Source organism: Astatotilapia calliptera, chromosome 7, assembly GCF_900246225.1.
Source record: "Astatotilapia calliptera chromosome 7, fAstCal1.2, whole genome shotgun sequence".
Lineage (NCBI taxonomy): Eukaryota > Metazoa > Chordata > Actinopteri > Cichliformes > Cichlidae > Astatotilapia > Astatotilapia calliptera.
The window spans coordinates 45,893,630-45,911,254 of record NC_039308.1 but is presented as its reverse complement, the minus strand read 5'-3'; the positions used below and the strand labels follow the sequence as shown (position 1 = coordinate 45,911,254).

The window sequence follows — 17,625 nt, the reverse complement described above, 5'->3', positions numbered from 1 at the left end:
TAATTTATGAGATACAAAAAAATCCAAGAAACACGTGTGTGTTATATCATATTAGCCAATGAGCATTGTATTAGGTGAAATAAATAAACAATAAAAAATAAATAAATAAAATAAATAAATAAAAAATAAATAAAGTGATTCTATTTATTTGCCCCAATATTGAACATAAATGTGTGACTTTGTTCAAATCAAATATTTGGCTTATTTGTATTGTTTATATCTGAAAAATATTTATGTGGTTACAAGAGCTATAATAGATATTTTAAAAAACAACAACATCAAAATCAAAAATACCATGAGATACATATTTACTTTTACAGCTCCAGTAATACACCCCAGCTCTCTCTCACACACACACACACACACACACACACACACACACACACACACACACACACACACACACACACACACACACACACACACACACACACACACACACCTTTCTATTTATTTACTTGACACTTGGACCTTACATCAAACTGTTCATTTGTTTGTTAATGCTCAAAAGCTCCAATTTGAGCATTATGGCTGTGTGTGAGAAGAATGGATCCAAATGAAAGCCAAGTAAACATTAAATACTCATATGTAAGTAAAATATTAGGAGTTTATTGATAAAACACTTATACAGCTATGTAGTCACAAAGAGCCATACAAGTTTACGGAATAAACAAAATAAAAACTTGGAAGAATCACAATAGAAAATAGCAGGAATATATACATATGAAAGACAAGTTTGCAAATGCATTTTAAAGGAGTCCACAGAGTCAGGTATGTATAGTTGTAGTAGGAGACCATCTCAAGCCCTTAGTGCCAGTGTCTGAAAGGCTCTGTCCACTCTTTAGTGTTCAGTGATGTGTGAGGAACAACTGACTGAGCCAATAGCAGTGTGTTTAAGGAGAAGATGGGGTAAATAGACTACAGCCTCTCTATTTAGCGTAAATACAATACTTTTAAATTTAAAAAATGAGCAATGTGAGCTTGCTTACTAGAACATGGTAATCCGGCCATGCCATTTTGCATAGTTTGTAGGCAAGAAAGAGATGATTTATCTAAGCTTGTAAACAGGGCATTGAGGCATGATGACACAGATAAATGATTTTCTTTTTCATTATATCCTATTACAGTGGCAAAAAAGATTATTGTAATTCATTATTTGTTTATTTATTTGTTTTCTTTGTTTAGCTGATGTTGCCAGCTGCTGGCATAAAGATAATATGTCTTGCAGTTTCTCAGACTGGGCTACACACAATCACAGTTGTTTTTGCTTGTTATGGTTTTTTTTTTTCCTTGAGATTTCAAGTTTGTTTGGTTGAATTTCCCAGCCATCCCGTAACTCTGCCCAAACCCCAGCCTCTACCTGCACTTGGTTTTAGGGTGGTTTCATTAAACCCAGACGTGCCGCTGCCAGTGGGTGGTATCAGAAGCATGTGAGCCAATGTACTGTGTGTGTTGCACGTAAAGGTACGGCTAGAGGCAGAAGTGGCTTCTGGGGTCACTGAGGAATTGTTTATATCTCCTTCTCCTTCACTGCACAGGTTCAGGCCTAACGGCAGGCTTTTAGATCTGCGCAGAGGTGGTTCACTGGAAAAACAAACATTGAAATTAATATGTGTGTGGAAAATCTTCTGAATCCACTGTCAGAACATCTCATGGCCATTGTTCCAAGAAATAAATCTAACGATAGATTTTTCAACAATTATCTTATCTAGATTTTAATCATGTTATCCAAATCTTTGGTTCAGGACATCTATAAAACTAAGGACTACATTTATCACATTTGTACTTTGACATATGATATCATGTCTGCACCAGTGAAATCACATTACATCCTTTTATCAAGAGTGGAAGAATGCACAGCATATCTTCCTTTCACTGCCTACCTATCACTCTCCTCCTTGTTGTCCTTCAATGCTTGTTTGTATATGTCTCCAACCATGCTATAGAGCCAGCTCATGTCCCTCTGTAGATCTGGAATCCAGTAAACTAATCTGAAAGAAGCAATCAAAGAGAGAGAAACACATTAATCCATAATGGCTGTGAAAGGTCAAAGCACTTGGCACTTTGAAGTAAAATCGGCATTATCACTAAAGGGGAAATAATCTGTATAAAATCCTACATTAAAGGTTAGACTGAAATATTGGTCCAGAATGAAAATCCCTTTTAAATTTTTACTTCTGCCAAAAATAACTGACAGTAAAAACTAAATAATGTTTGCCTAGTTTAGTAGTTGAGAATGAAAAATACATTTTTGGCATCAACAACAAAAGAACAGTTTTTGATTTTAAGATCACAGGGAAGAAAAGGGCTCAGTGTAAGCATAATTCATTTGAATGTTGTGGATCCAACATAAAGAATAGTAAGTAAGTACCTCTGGGATAGAGAGCTGACCAACTCAACAGGCAGAAAATAGGGGATCTGTATGTAAGAAGTCACTTTCTTTGGCAGGTACCCAGTCATGTAGGAGAACAGACCATCAGCAGTACGTGTCTCTCTGCAGGCCACGCATAGCACTGACACAAATACAATAAAAAACATATTTACTTTGACTGCATTAAAAAAATGATTGCACTGGCTCAATGGTATATTATTTGTCTGCTGTATTTTCCCTGCTGATCTCATCACAGGCGAACTGTCCTTACCCCTTTGAATTTCAATCGGGAGATTTTCTACGAGGTGTGGATCCAACCACCAGTGATCTTCCCGAAGTGTGTTCAATCCATCCTGCTGTGCCTTCACGCTGGACTCCTTCACCACTTCACAGCAGACATTTTTAAATGAATCGATCGCCAGATTTCTTATGGGACACTCACTGCTGATCAGATCTGTGATAAGCAAAGAAGTCCAATGTGATAAGGAGTAAAGAAAAACAAATCTGACAAACGCTTCTATGGAATGGTCTATTTTGTATCTTTTGTTTTATTTTGAGTTGAATCTTTTGGAGCCAGTTTATTCTCATGAATATTTAGCCGCCATTATCAACGTCCTTACTGTTTTCTTGTAGGAAACGAAAAGCATCCCTGTAGCCATTGTTGCAAATTTCAGCCATTGCCTGTAAAAATTCAAACTGATGAAAACTGATGAAAATAATAGAAATCTACACAAATCTGTAACACACCTCAGGCTCTGGAGGGAAGAAGGTGCTGGTCACTCTGTAGAGGTTCTCTGAGTTGACCTGGATGCTGACATTGTTGAAGCGTACCTCAGGGAGGTTTAGTGTGCTTGCCCGGGGGCAGATATCACTCTTGCCAGCATATGGCGAGAACGTGATTGTCTGTTTCAGTTGACAACCGGGCAGGTTGTCAGTGATGGCACCGTCCACATAGTGCTGAATGGAAAAGTAAGCTGTTTGTCATTAGGTATAATCTTGGTCCATGTCACAACCACATAGAACCAGATATTCAGATTATTTAACACTGAAAAAACTGTACACAGTTTCTGATGAAGGCTCAATCACTTTTAGCATATCTGTCATCCAGAACTTTAATTCAACTTGGTTTCACGAATCAGGATAAGACACAAGCAGAGTTTTGAGATGTCTCCATATGCTGCCAGCTGCACAGATAGAAACCAGAATACTGTTACACAACTAAGTGTAACTCTGTTTATGTGCTGTAATGTCAACTGGGTTGTCATTTCAACCTTTCTAATATACTTACCACTCCACGGTATCTGGGTGGAATGACACCACAGTAAAACGGGACGAAGCAGCTGCATATGAGGGCCTAGGAAAGGTCAGATATTATGTCACATTGGATGTAGAAACACAAACTCATCCATGCCAGAGAGGACAACAGAATTATTCCTCTACCTAGTTTCTCAAAAATTCTCTTCTACTTGTCCTGTCTTGTCTCTTGTCTTTCTGGTCAGCCTTTAACGGTACAGTAGGTACTTTGTTTAAGTTATTTAACAGAAGAAAATGTACTCATAAACAGAAATTAATTATTGTGTAAATACATCTTCCAGCAAATTGATACGTTCTTGAACTTGAATTTATCCTTTAAAGAGACGCCGAAAGAGAGGGAAGCGAGCTGGCGCACTCGTGCGTTTGAGGAGACGCGGACTGCGAACTGCTCTTCCTGAGATCTTCCTTTCCAACGTATGCTCACTCGGGAATAAGATAGACGAACTGGCCCTGATGAGAAGCATGAACAGAGACTTTGCCTCCTCCTGTGTCTTATGTTTTACGGAGTCGTGGCTCAGTGAGGACATCCCGGACTGCGCGCTCAAGCTGGAGGGCTTTCATCTGCTGCGCGCGGACCGGCAGGCCTCTCTCTCTGGTAAGACCAAAGGTGGAGGTGTCTGCTTCTACATTAATAGTGGCTGGTGCACAGATGTAACAGTGATTGCTCAGCACTGCTCTTCCTCTCTGGAATACCTTTTTATTCACTGCAAACCGTTTTATTCTCCGCGGGAGTTTGCTTCATTCATCCTGGCCGCTGTTTACATCCCGCCAGACGCGGATGCGCAGGCAGCTCAGTGCGCACTCGCGGAGCAGATACTCCACATGGAGCGGACATACCCGGACTCTCTCATCATTGCTCTTGGGGACTTTAACAAAGCCAATCTGAGCCATGAGCTTCCGAAATATAAGCAGTATATTAAATGCCCGACCAGAGAGGAGAGGACATTAGACCACTGTTACAGCACGATCAGCGGGGCCTATCGCGCGGTGCCCCGCGCTTCACTCGGATTTCTGACCACGTCATGATCCACCTAATCCCCGCGTACAGACAGAGGCTGAAGCTCTCCAAACCTGTCGTGAGGACAAAAAAACTGTGGAGCAACGAGGCTGTGGAGGAGCTTCGCACGTGTTTGGAGTCTACAGACTGGGACACAATGAAGGCTGCTTCTAACAGCTTGGACGAGTTTACGGACACTGTCACCTCCTATATCCACTTCTGTGAGGACAGCATTGTGCCATCACGCACCAGGGTGAGTTATAACAATGACAAACCCTGGTTTACTCCTAAACTCAAAAAGCTGTGGCTGGAAAAGAGAAAGGCGTTCAGAAGCGGAGACAGGGACTGCTACAGAGAGGCCAAGTACAGGTTCACAAAAGAAGTGGACGTTGCAAAACATCAGCACTCTGAGAAGATGCAGCAGCAGATCTCAGAGAATGACTCGGCCTCTGTGTGGAAAGGTTTTAGGAATATCACAAACTACAAGCCTAAAACCCCCCACTCCACTGATGACTTGCTCTTGGCCAACACCCTTAACGACTTTTACTGCCGTTTTGACGAGCCATCAGGCAGCCTTCACACCTCCAACGGCCCCAACAATAGAGACACTTTGGACACTCATTCCCCCACCTCTCCCCCCTCCATAGAGCCATCACCACCTTCAAACTGTTCACCTACAACACCCCCCTCCTCACCCCACACAAAAGAGGATTTCACACCACCTCCTCCCACCACAACTCTTCATATTCATGAAGCAGATGTGAGGAAGCAGTTTCAAGAGCCTGAATGCTCGAAAAGCTCCCGGCCCAGACGGTGTGTCTCCTGCCACCCTCAGACACTGTGCAAACGAGCTGGCCCCAGTGTTTTCTGGCATTTTCAACTCCTCACTGCAGGCATGTCATGTGCCTGCCTGCTTCAAGTCCTCTACCATAATCCCTGTCCCCAAGAAACCTAGGATCACTGGACTAAATGACTACAGACCCGTGGCTCTGACATCTGTGGTCATGAAGTCATTTGAGCGCCTAGTTCTCTCCCATCTCAAGACCCTCACGGCCCCCCTCCTGGACCCCCTGCAGTTTGCATACAGAGCCAACAGGTCTGTAGATGACGCCATCAACATGGCCCTACACAGGAACCTACGCCAGGATCCTGTTTGTGGACTTCAGCTCTGCCTTCAACACCATCCTTCCAGACCATCTCCGAGGCAAGCTTTCCCAGATGAATGTGCCTGATCCCATCTGCCGGTGGATCACTGACTTCCTGACGGACAGGAAGCAGCATGTGAGGCTGGGAAAGAATGTCTCTGACTCTCGGACCATCAGCACCGGCTCCCCTCAGGGCTGTGTTCTTTCTCCTCTGCTCTTCTCCCTGTACACCAACTGCTGCACCTCCACCCACCAGTCTGTCAAGCTAATCAAGTTTGCAGATGACACCACCGTTATTGGACTCATCTCTGACGGGGATGAGTCTGCCTACAGGAGGGAGGTTGAACGTCTGGTGTCCTTGGTGCAGCCACAACAACCTGGTGCTGAATGCCCAGAAGACAGTGGAGATTACTGTGGACTTCAGGAAGCACACAGCCCCACTCCCCCCCATCATCCTGACTGACACCCCCATCACCTCTGTGGACTCATTCCGCTTCCTGGGTACCACCATCACTCAGGACCTGAAGTGGGAGCCCACCATCACCTCCGTCATCAAGAAAGCCCAGCAGAGGATGTACTTCCTGAGGCAGCTGAAGAAATTCAACCTGCCAACACGGACGATGATGCAGTTCTACACTGCAATCATCGAGTCCATCCTCACCTCCTCCATCACCGTGTGGTACGCTGGAGCCACTATCAGGGACAAACAGAGACTGCAGCGTGTTGTGCGCTCTGCTGAGAAGGTGATTGGCTGCAGACTCCCATCTCTGCAGGACCTGTACACCTCCAGGACACCGCGGCGTGCAGCTCGGATCTCAGCTGACCCTTCTCACCCTGGACACAGTCTGTTTGACCTGCTACCCTCAGGCAGGAGGCTCCGGTCCATTCGCACCAGAACCTCTCGCCACAAGAACAGTTTCTTCCCCTCTGCTGTTGGTCACATGAACAATAACCGTATGACTGTTCCCACCACTAGCTCATGACCCTACGCTGTGTTCACTGCATGATTCCATGTTTTGGCACTGATCACCACCTGCACTCATGTATATATCTTTCTACGTAGCACTTTTAATTCTTATTCTTACTTTTATTTTTTCATGTCTATTTAAGCGCAATTTATGACAGCATGTTTGCACTGAAGCACCGCAGCAATTTCCTAATGTTGTAAACCTGCTCAACATTTGGCAATAAAACCCTTTCTGATTCTGATTCTGATTCTGATTCTGAAAATCCTTTAAAAATAAATAAGAGCCATGTTGCTCTCCCATCTTGAATACAGTGGCTGAGACAGACGTCACTGATCCACCTAATAGATGCAGCTAGAGATCAAGCACATATATACCTTATGAGTATGTATATTGCCATCATGTCTTTCTCCTCCTCCACTGCTCTCTCCTCCCTCATTTCTACCTCAGCCTCTTTCTTCTCACCTCAGGCCTCATCTCCTGAACTGAAGTCAAGTTTCTATCACATGAAAACATGTTTAAACATGCTTGTTTATTCCTAGTTGCAGTTACTTATTGTCAGAAGATTAAATATGTGACCCTCCTGTCTGTGCACAGCTGACAATGAGTTGGCCAAACAACAACAATAGCTGGTTGTAAGCTGACATTATGCCAACTAACGTGAGGTTTGAGTATCCTAAAAATCACACTTTCCGTCTAATAAACAGTTTGATTACGTTCTCACATCATATGAGAGTTTATTCATTGTTCAAGTCCAACTATGTTAGATCCACTTTAAAGAAAGTTTCATTAACAGCAGCTAACAGCAGCAACCTGACCTGACTTCTGTAACAAAGTTTTATAGCTTCCTGCAGTGTAAATAGAAAACAGAAATTCAGGAAAGGAGTAATAAAACAGAGTTCGAGTGACTGCTATCTACTGACATCTAGTGTTGAGATTTTACACACTGTGCCTTTAAATCCATTTTAGCAATGAGGAAAACAGTGATAGCTGTATAATTGTGTGGATGCTATTGAGTTGTAGCTCAGTGAGTTGAGCATCCGTTCTCAGACTGGGAGACCGGGGTTCAAATCCCGCTTATGGCAACATTTCTTTCAGTTAACAGTTAAACTTTTTTTAAACTCTCTTCGACACAAATTTCAGCTTTTTCACCCCTTTTCATTAGAATTTTAAGTTTTTTCACCACTTTTCAGCACAAATACTAGGTTTTTCAGCTGTTTTCAGCGAAAAGCTCTTTTCAGCAGAAATTCTGCTGATTGAAGTCTTTTCAGCAGAAATTCTGCTGATTCATCTCTTTTCTGCAAAGTTTTCAGCCTTTTCACCTCTTATCAGCACAAATCTCAGCTGTTTTCAGAAAAAACTCTTTTGAGCAGAAATTCTGCTGATTCATCTCTTTTCTGCAAAGTTTTCAGCCTTTTCACCTCTTATCAGCACAAATCTCAGCTGTTTTCAGAAAAAACTCTTTTGAGCAGAAATTCTGCTGATTGAACTCTTTTCAGCTCATCTTTTTGCTTCTTTACCTCTTTTGAGCAGAAATTCTGCTGATTCATCTCTTTTCTGCCCAAATTCTGCTTATTCACCTCTTCTGAAATTTTTTTTAGCCTTTTCACCTCTTATCAGCACAATTCTAAGCAGCTTCTGCTAATTTCACCAGAATTGTCAGTCTCTCCACCTCTTCTTTGTGAGAATGAGTTTGGCGCAGTGAGGTGAGTCGCTGCCCCTTAGACCAGTATGGCCAGGTTCGAATCCTACTCAGGGCAGCATTTTTTTCGACTTTTAAATTTTTCAGCTTTTTTCAAATTACATCTTCAGCACTAAGGCATCCACACTGCATTTTCGCAGGAAATGCAAATTTTTCAGGTCAATAGTCATATCTGATCCTTTTTTTTGTATACTTATAAAGTTGGGAATTCTGAATCTTGAACCTTGAAGAGTTTTGCTGGATGAAAATGGCTCCAAGCTGTAAAATATACCTGAATGAGCTCTTCTCTGCTGTCAAACTCTGACACTAGTACGTTCTTCACATCAGACACTCTGGTCAGGGACACGCTGAGCTTCCCAGAGGCTCGAACAAGGGCATCTTCTGGTAGATGCTTCAGCAGAGTGTCCTGCACTCTCTGAAGCAGTTTGAAAGATGGATGCAAGGGTCCCAGTTTGTGCTTCCTAGCCTCTTTGGCTATTGACATCAAGTCGGCACAGCACTTCTCTGCATAAAGAAAAGTAACTCAATATCACATGCACTGGAATGGTTATTTGTTGTAAAAAAAAAAAAAAAAAAGGAAAAAAAAGTGTTTTTTGTTTAATTAATCTCTCAGGACTTCTTTTTCAAAGATGGCGCCGATGTGTATGGCAAGCTGTCCTCGTCCACGTCTGTGCCTCTGCTTTTTACCTTCCCTACCCCTTTTACTGGACCTTGGCATAGTACTCCTTATTTTTTTGGTTTTATGCTCAGCAGATGGTTGTGCACTAATAACCTACGACAGACAAACACTTTTAAATCTCAGATTCTCTTACTCACATCGCCCAGATCCATATTGGAACCTGGGTGACGGGTATCCATATGCTCCTCTATCCTTGACGTTGTTGCACCTAGTAAATTGAAGCACCCTAGAACCTTTTCCCAATACTGGTTAAACGTCTGCCACCGTGATGAGAGGAGGTGGAAAAAAGATAAACGCCAGGTATCCTATGAAATCCTATGTGCCAGCCGCTCGAAATTTCAAACTGCTGCTGAAATGGCTAAAGTGGCTTTCTTATCAAAAATTATCCTGGCTCATGGTCACAACATTTGAACGCTATTTAAAATTTGTAATTCTGTGGTCAATCCCCGTCCTGATATGCCGCTGGTGTGCTCTCCGGCTCTTTGTGAACAATTTTTAATTCACTTCTTAGATAAAGTTTCTTCTCTTAAGTCCTCGCTTCCTTTAGTGTCGAGCCCTGTTTCTACTCCTGGTTGTTCATCAACCTTCCATCAGTTTGAGCCCGTGTCACTCCTTGCTCTCAAGTGATTAGTTGAGCAACTGAAGAATACTAATCCTATATATGATATCCTCCCATCTCGCATAGTCAAGGACTGCTTCGACGTAATTGGATCCAGTATTTTATCTTTAATGAATTCTTCTTTACTCTCTGGCTGTGTCCCGTCAGCTCTTAAACATGCTGTAGTCCAGCCGCAGTCTTAAAAAAAAGAAACCTTGATCATAATGATTATGCGAATTACAGACCGATCTCTAAGCTCCTGTTCCTGTCTAAAATTCTCGAGAGGATAGTTCTTTCACAACTCCAGTCGTATTTGGATGCGAATGATATTATTGATAAATTCCAGCCTGCCTTTAAACCACGTCACAGCACTGAAACAGCTTTGCTTAGAGTCCTAAATGATCTTCTTCTAATTGCTGATACTGGACGCTCTGCGGTAGTTCTATTGGATTTATCCTCGGCTTCTGACATGGTGGATCACAGCATCTTGTTAGCGAGGCTTGAGCATACTGTAGGCATTAGAGGTGTTGCCCTTGATTGGTTTAAATCATACCTCTTCAATAGGTCCTTCTCGGTCAACCCGGGCACCTGCTCTTCCTCCCCTACACCTGTCTACTGTGCCGTGCCTCAAGGATCTGTGCTGGGTCCTATTCTATTCTCACTGTATATGCTCCCTATAGGCGCAATCTTTGAGAAATACAATATCGCTTATCATTGTTATGCTGACAGATCTACTTTGAACTTGCTGATGATCCTGCTCGGTCTCTGCACTGCTTTCAAGAGTGCATGTGTGAGGTCAAAGAGTGGCTCTTAGGAAACTCTTATCTTAAATGATAAGAAAACTGAAATCATGGTATTTGATAGCAATATCCTTCACAGACAATTTCGTGATGCCTTTGGTTCCCTTGCCAGCTCCCTCTCTGACACTGTTAGCAATTTGGGCGTGTTGCTGGATAGCTCTTTTAAATTTGATTTGATCATTCTGCTCTTCTTCATAGACTGTAAGCTGTTCAAAATGCGGCAGCACGCCTTCTGACCGGAACTGGGAGGTATACCTCTATTACCCCTGTTCTAGCTGACCTGCACTGGCTACTGTCGAGAAGGGAAATTATTTTACTGCTATTGTTAAATAATTGTCATCATTACCATTGCATTAATAATAAAATCTGGAGGTTCTTGATTCAGAGGTTTAAACAGTGTCTCTTTCAGAAAGACTGAGTTGCAGGCTGACAGGAAGTTGTATGCAGAAGTGAAAGCAGGAAGTTATTTTGAGCCGCAGGCTAAGACGAGGCTTTAACAATGTAACAGATAGCTTTAAGAAGGCCTTAAGCAGCTATGACTATTTTATACACAATGCATATCTGTGCTTATTAAAGAGTTGGAGCTCGGTCAATTAATTGGGGGTCGGAAGCTTTGTTCGGCGCGATGTTCGGACAATCTATTGTGCAAGTGACTTGGAGCCATAGAAGGAATTGCAATACATGCTTACAAAACACTTATATATCAGATCATTTTATATTAAGGTTTTAGTAGAGGTTCTTGGTTAAAATATTTATTTAGTAGAAGACATACACATAGTCTCAGTGAGCTTCTGGTCTGGTAAAAGGTCAGAAGTGCGAGAGGTGACATCGAGGCTGAGTGAGGTCGTGACACACACACTTTAAATTAGATTTATTTAGAGGATGTTTGGCTGTAACTGCAAAATTGTCTTGGTAAAAGAGGAACCGTTTCTTGGTGTCTCGGCAAGAAAGAGGAATAGGATAAGAACTGAAAGGTACACAGAAAGTACCAAGCCATGAAAATAGAAGATGATTTTCTGGGTGAAAAGTCATGATGATGTTGATCTGATCTATGTATAAAATGTACCGGTGACGCATGAAGGGGCGTCAGTAAATAAACCCTGATGCTATAAAATATCTGTTCATGCTTTGATTAAGTCGAAGACTACTTCCTGTCTGCGTACAGAGTTGTCTTCCCACGCGTGTATTCATTAAAATCATCGTTGGACTTCACCCGGCCGGATTGGTGTGGTTATTCTTCGATCACCTCTTGTACCCTTCCTCAATATTGAATCTTAACACTACCCATTAAATACCGCATCCAATTTAAACTACTGCTGCTTATTTTTAAAATTGTCAACAAGGCAGCCCCGAGCTACCTTATCGAGCTCCTTAGTTCGTACATTCCCGCTCGAGCACTGAGATCATCTACTCAGTTACTCCTGGTGAAGCCAAGATCTTGTCTGAAGTCTAGAGGTGACCGTGCAATTGCCTTGGCTGCCCCAGATTTATGGAATAACCTTCCTATTGCTATCCGCGCATCTGATTCTATCCAATCATTTAAATCACGGTTAAAAACCTATTTATTTAACCTTGCCTTTCCTGCTAGTTAATGCCTGTATCTAATCCCTGGACTTCGTCTATTTTACCTTTTATACATATTTTAAATGGCTTTGTCATTTTAACATGTTTTAGTTGATATGCATTTTATGGTATTCCTGTGTATTAGTGACACTGACCTGTTAGCATACTTGGTACTTTGTTATGGTCCTATAATATTTAATAATATTTAATTTTTATAATATTTTTGTCTTATTTTCTGTCTTTTATGTGAAGCACTTCGGCATACCGTTGGTTTTTAAATGTGCTCTATAAATAAAGTTGTATTGTATTGTATAATTTGCTTTTTTTTTAGTTTACTTTTTTTTCTTTCTACATCCACACTATAAATGATAACATTTTTATACAAATTAGGGAAGGTTTAACAGTAAATATTCCACAATTGGATAACTTAAAATCTTGCAAATAAAATAAATTAAAGTACTATCTGAAAACTCCAGATTTTTGTTTGAATTAGATGAAACTATCTTCTGATATTTTTCTTTTTGTGGTACACCTTGTCACACTTGGTCAATCCAGCATGAAAGCTGAATAAAAAGGGATTTTTTTTTTTCATGCTTGTGGCTAAGAGTCTCGGGCAAAAAAGAAGTCTTCATACTTTATTTTGCAGTATTGTAAAATTCAGCTACATTCATTCAAAAACTGTCACTAATTTCCTTTTTAATTTTTTTCATTAATGAGTGCTCAAATATGGGACTTTGCAGGAGCACTGGACTTTTTTCATATTTTAACTAGCAAGTTATCACACATTTTAATGTCCGTCTCAAACTATAGAGCCTGGTTCATTGTGATGTTAAGAAACTTTGTACCAGCAGGAAAGATTTTAAGAATTGGCTGATTTGAGATAAAGTGACCTATTATGACTGTAACACATGAGTGATTCTGCATCTAGCTAAAGGAAAAATCTGAACCCTTGATCCTTGGGTCCACTTGGTCCTTAAGACACAAGGGTTGCTGTAAATGAATGCAAAGTTTTTCTGAATGGTTACCTTTATCCTGTGATTAAACATTTATAGCTTGTTGGGATCAGTGTCTTCTAGGCTTGGAAAAGACCTCACCCTATTGGCTAGACAATTCCCTATCCAGAGGGTGTTAGGGGTCACTGAACGGTTAGACAAGTCTTAATGATGTGAATCCAATATCAAATAGACTCACCAGATTCAAAACATCACCAGATTAAAAAAAAAAAAAATACAGAACAAGATATTAGAAAAATCATAGCGGATAACTGTTACAGAGACTCGGAGAGCCAATTCTTCAGTCACTGTACTAAAGTTGTTTTCCTTTCCCTTGTCACCAATCATAGATACTGAGTAAGCTCACTAGGCTAATGTACTTTACTTTTCCTGTGTATGTGTTTTTCTTTAAATCAAATAAGATGCAGCAACACCAGAGGGGACTAGAACCATCTCTGGCAAAGTGCAGACAATCAGCCTGGGCGCCTATTGTCTCATGTAGTCTGGAAGATGAGTGGATGGTGGGGTGGGTGCAGTTTTCTCTGTGGTGGGGTTGGGTGGACTGTCCCGGGCTCTGTGGGGCCGGGAGGCGCTCCTGCACTGGGCCCCGGTCTGGATGGGCCTGGGCCCCCTTTCCCTGGCGGGTTGCGGAGTATGGGAGTGCCTACTGGGGTCAGCGGGGGAGCTGGCCCCAGGGAGGGGTCACCTGCCCCTCCCTTCCTTCCCTCCCCATCTCCAGCTGCCTCCCTCTTCCCGCTCCACCACAACCACCCACACATGCAGGGCCTTGAAGTAGGGGTATGTCACCAGGGTGCAGAGGAGGCTACCCCCCCCCCCCCCCCTTCCGGCTGCCTCTGGCTCAATTTTATCCCACAACTTAGACATTCACATTACTCACACTCTCATTACACATACATTTAGGATCTTGGGGGTGGGCACGATACACGGAGTCCAAATTACCATCAGGGTGTACACCCCACCCCTGGCATCGTTGCCCACCTCTCAATTTTGAATACACGTAGACATTGAGGGCTAGCAGGAGGGACCATGCGCTTACCTGCTGCTCTCTGGCAGGTAGCTCCATGCCCTCCTGGGTTTTAATTGCACCTTAGAACACACATGCATCAACACTACAATGAGCGGGTGGAGGGAGGTTTGGAGTCTTCTCTCACCCCCATTCTCTGCAGCCTGCTGGAGCGGGGGGGCTAGGAGGAGGAGTTGGCCGTCCGACTGCGGTCTGGAGTGTGGGGCCTCCCTGCTGCTGCGGAGTCGGGGCGGTCTGCCTCTCCCCACCGCAGGGAAAAGGGTAACACCACCTGGGTCTGGGTGCAGTTCTCCCCTCCAGGGGCAAGGGTACCTAGACCCGGTTCGTAGAGTACGCTTGGGGAGTGTGATCGTGTGTACAGTGTCTCTTTATGTCTGTCTCCACGTTGGTTGAGTGTGGAGTAAGTGTATATGAGAGCATGAGGGTGGGAATGGATGTTTGTATCTGTGTGTGCCTGTATGTCTGTGTCTATATGTCAGGTTGGGTATCAGACGCCACCTCTCTGGGGACATCTCAGGCCCTCCAAGGTTTGGAGGCCTATCTCCACCCACCACCACTTCCCCTTGCCAGTGGCGGACTCCCTCAGGTGTCGGTGCGTTGGTGGTTCTTTGTGTCTGGGGATGTGCGTCCAGGTACACACCGGCTCACTCCTTGGCGGCCGCTTATCGGGGCCTGGAGCTCGCTCGGGCCACTTCGGAGGTGGGGTGCCCCCGGCCTCTTGGCCTGGGGCTCGGTCACTCAGGCGCAGCTGGCTGCCGGCGGAGCTCACGGGCGTGTCACTGCAACTCCCCCTGGCTTCTGCTCCGCGGCTGCTGAGTGAGCCCTCATCTGGGACTCTCCTCAGCTCTTACTGGAACAGTGGCGCGGCTGCCCCTCTGTTGGTCTTCCTTGGTCTCTTGTGTTCTGGGGGCCTCTGGATGTCTGGAGTTTTGATCTCCTCCATACCTGCTTCATGCCCTGGAGGACGGGGCTGTGGCTCCCCACACTCCCTAGCAGATCGTTACATGGAGAAACCTTTGGAATGCAAGCATGCTGATCCACACAGGTATGCACACAGGTGTACACACGGGTATTCACAGACGCGGACTACAGCTTTCTTGGCTGCTGCCTCAAAGCACATTGTGCGCTGTCTATCTTGCGTGCTGCACAATATCGTTTATTATTTAGTATCTACTGATATCTACTGCTAGCTAGTTTATTGTGATGGTGCTGTTTTTTTTATTATGTTGCTCTTTGTTGTTTGCTTTCTCTTCTGTTTTTTTTCTCCATACAGGTGACCCAGGTGTTTTGGGGTTTTTTTGTTTTGTTTTTTCTTTCTTCCCCCCCTTCTCACCGTCTCTTCTCCCCTTTGGTTTTCTTTCTCTCCCTCTCTTTCTTTCATTCTTTCTCCCTGTCCTATCCCCCAGTCATGTCTGTCCCGTTTGTAGCAACTGAAAATAAAATAAATTCATAATTATAATAAAGGTCAATCAAATGGACCAATATGGCAAGGCCATGATGATCCACTTGGTAAAATAAATCCGCTTGGCATCTTTCTTGGCCTTAAGACAACAATTCTGATGGCTAAAGATCCAAACGGGACAAAAAAAAAAAAAGTGCAGACAATCAAAGATGGGAGAGAGGAAAAACGTGAGAATTAAAACAATAACTTAGGGGTGCCAGAGTCATTTTTGTTCAAGGGCCAACATCTGCATATAAATTCTTCTCTTTTTTAATAATATCAGACACATACAAGTACACTGCATATCTCAGTTTTTCCATCACAGTGGCTCTTTTACATAGGACACAAATCTTTTAGTTAGTTTTTATAACTAAACAGCAAAGGTTGTTTTTTATGATTCAGACAATTGATTTAGCTCTAGCAATACTTTGTAATTTCCCATAAATGTTTGTTTGTGCTCAGTTTTCCACCATCGGAACAGCAATACATTTTATCATAAAAAAAAAGTAATTTATGACTTAACTGCAGTTTTGCAAAGACTATATATATATATATTATGCTGATAGCGGCATTGCCTCTTTCTTCACTATTGTTATATCTGCCTATTAGATAATCAAAGTAGATACTATGTTTTGTCTACATAGAAGATAAATGGAGGTCGTGAAGGTATAGAAGAAGCTAAAATCTCACCTAGTGGTATTCCCAAAGTAAGAACAGCAGCCGTCAAAGCCCCTGCAGAGGCTCCATAGATTTTAGAGGCGTCTTGTATGAACCGAGGGAACCGTTCAAGGATACAACTGGTGGCACCAACATAGTAAATCCCCATGAACCCGCATCCTGCAAAGGAGATGCTCCACTCTTTCTTCAAATCAAACATTTGAGATATTAATGTTCTGAGAAGGAAAATGTACGGCAGAAGCTAATTCTTTTTTTTTTTTTAGCTCAGTTATTGCCCGCTGCCACATTTACAACAACACACCTGAGGATATCCAAAGGTGAGAAGATAGTCCGCTATTGCACAATAGCTAGGTTTCATTTGACGTAGACGTGACGTCGACGTAAAGCGCGAAATTTGACTGGCGGTCGGAAGTGAAAAAGATAAGCGCAAAATCACAGACAGACAGTACGCAAAATGCCTATGTCCTGTTGTGTTTACGGATGCTCCAGTAGGTCGACCAGAGAAACTGATAAACGGTATTTTAGGGTACCAAAAATAGCCCAACGAAGAGGAGAAAAATGGAAAATTCTAACCGAAAAACGTAGGAAAAAATGGATTTTAAATTTACGTTTACAGTCGGGAGGAGCAGAGTCTGCCAATGCCCGTGTCTGCAGCGACCACTTCGTCAGAGGTAATGTTATGTTTGCAAACGAACTTATTAGCATTAGGTTGTCGTTAAATTCTCGTTTACTTAGTGCTTTTAAATTAGTAGTCTAATATTGACTTGATTGGGACTATAGGCTGCCCAAGTGCTTTGGATGACGAAGAGTCGGAGGACTGGGCTCCGACGGTCAATCTCGGCTACGAACGAAAACCCAGATCGGAATCAGTTCTCAAACGAGAGAAAAGAATGAAGCTTAAGGCAGAACAGCATCGATGTGCAGAGGCGATTTTGGATATGCAACAGACGGCTGAGAGCCCGGATTTGAGCCTAGTGACAGTGGAGAACAGGCTACTAACCCTGCCATACAATTGCAATGAGCTGCAATCACTTCTCCATCCTCCTTTGCAATTACCCAAGTCTTCAGAGGTGTCTCGTTAGACCGCTGAGAATGGTTTACCTTGAAACAAACAACTGTCACTCTAACGAAGTCCTAAGGATGTGGCATGTTTGTTGACGTTAAAGCCGCTACCGCTAACTGTTAGCGTGTTTAAAAAGCAATATAAGAACAAACACTCACCCTTGCAAACACCAAACTGTATCCATCACGGAGACGTTTTGTTCCAAGGTTGTGGACCCACCCGCTGACAAAAAAATTGTACGCCTCCAGACTCTTGAAAGCTTTCATTTGCTG

The 17,625-nt window shown here is 43.0% G+C and overlaps 1 protein-coding gene across 1 annotated transcript; it reads right to left on the bottom strand.

Annotated features, from left to right (window-relative positions):
* Positions 1 to 692: 692 nt before the first annotated feature.
* Positions 693 to 16,497, bottom strand: LOC113026394 (patatin-like phospholipase domain-containing protein 2). Its single transcript, XM_026175140.1, has 9 exons — positions 16,303 to 16,497; positions 8,766 to 8,998; positions 3,660 to 3,725; positions 3,119 to 3,328; positions 2,992 to 3,052; positions 2,643 to 2,825; positions 2,372 to 2,513; positions 1,884 to 1,991; positions 693 to 1,584 (listed from the first exon to the last, which is right to left on the bottom strand). Exons 1-9 carry the CDS (start codon positions 16,487 to 16,489, stop codon positions 1,299 to 1,301), a joined length of 1,476 nt encoding a protein of 491 aa, XP_026030925.1. The 5' UTR covers positions 16,490 to 16,497; the 3' UTR covers positions 693 to 1,298.
* Positions 16,498 to 17,625: the final 1,128 nt, after the last annotated feature.

What these genes read in the sequence shown, in the direction of transcription:
- LOC113026394 (XM_026175140.1), bottom strand. Translation starts at nt 16,489, where the DNA reads ATGTTTGATTTGAAGAAAGAGTGGAGCATCTCCTTTGCAGGATGCGGG. An exon ending in GCAGAGAAGAGCTCATTCAG is followed by an intron (nt 3,726 to 8,765) that starts GTATATTTTACA and finishes GACCTTTCCTAG; the next exon opens with GCCCTCATATGCAGCTGCTT. An exon ending in GTCAGCTCTCTATCCCAGAG is followed by an intron (nt 1,992 to 2,371) that starts GTACTTACTTAC and finishes TGCTTCTTTCAG; the next exon opens with ATTAGTTTACTGGATTCCAG.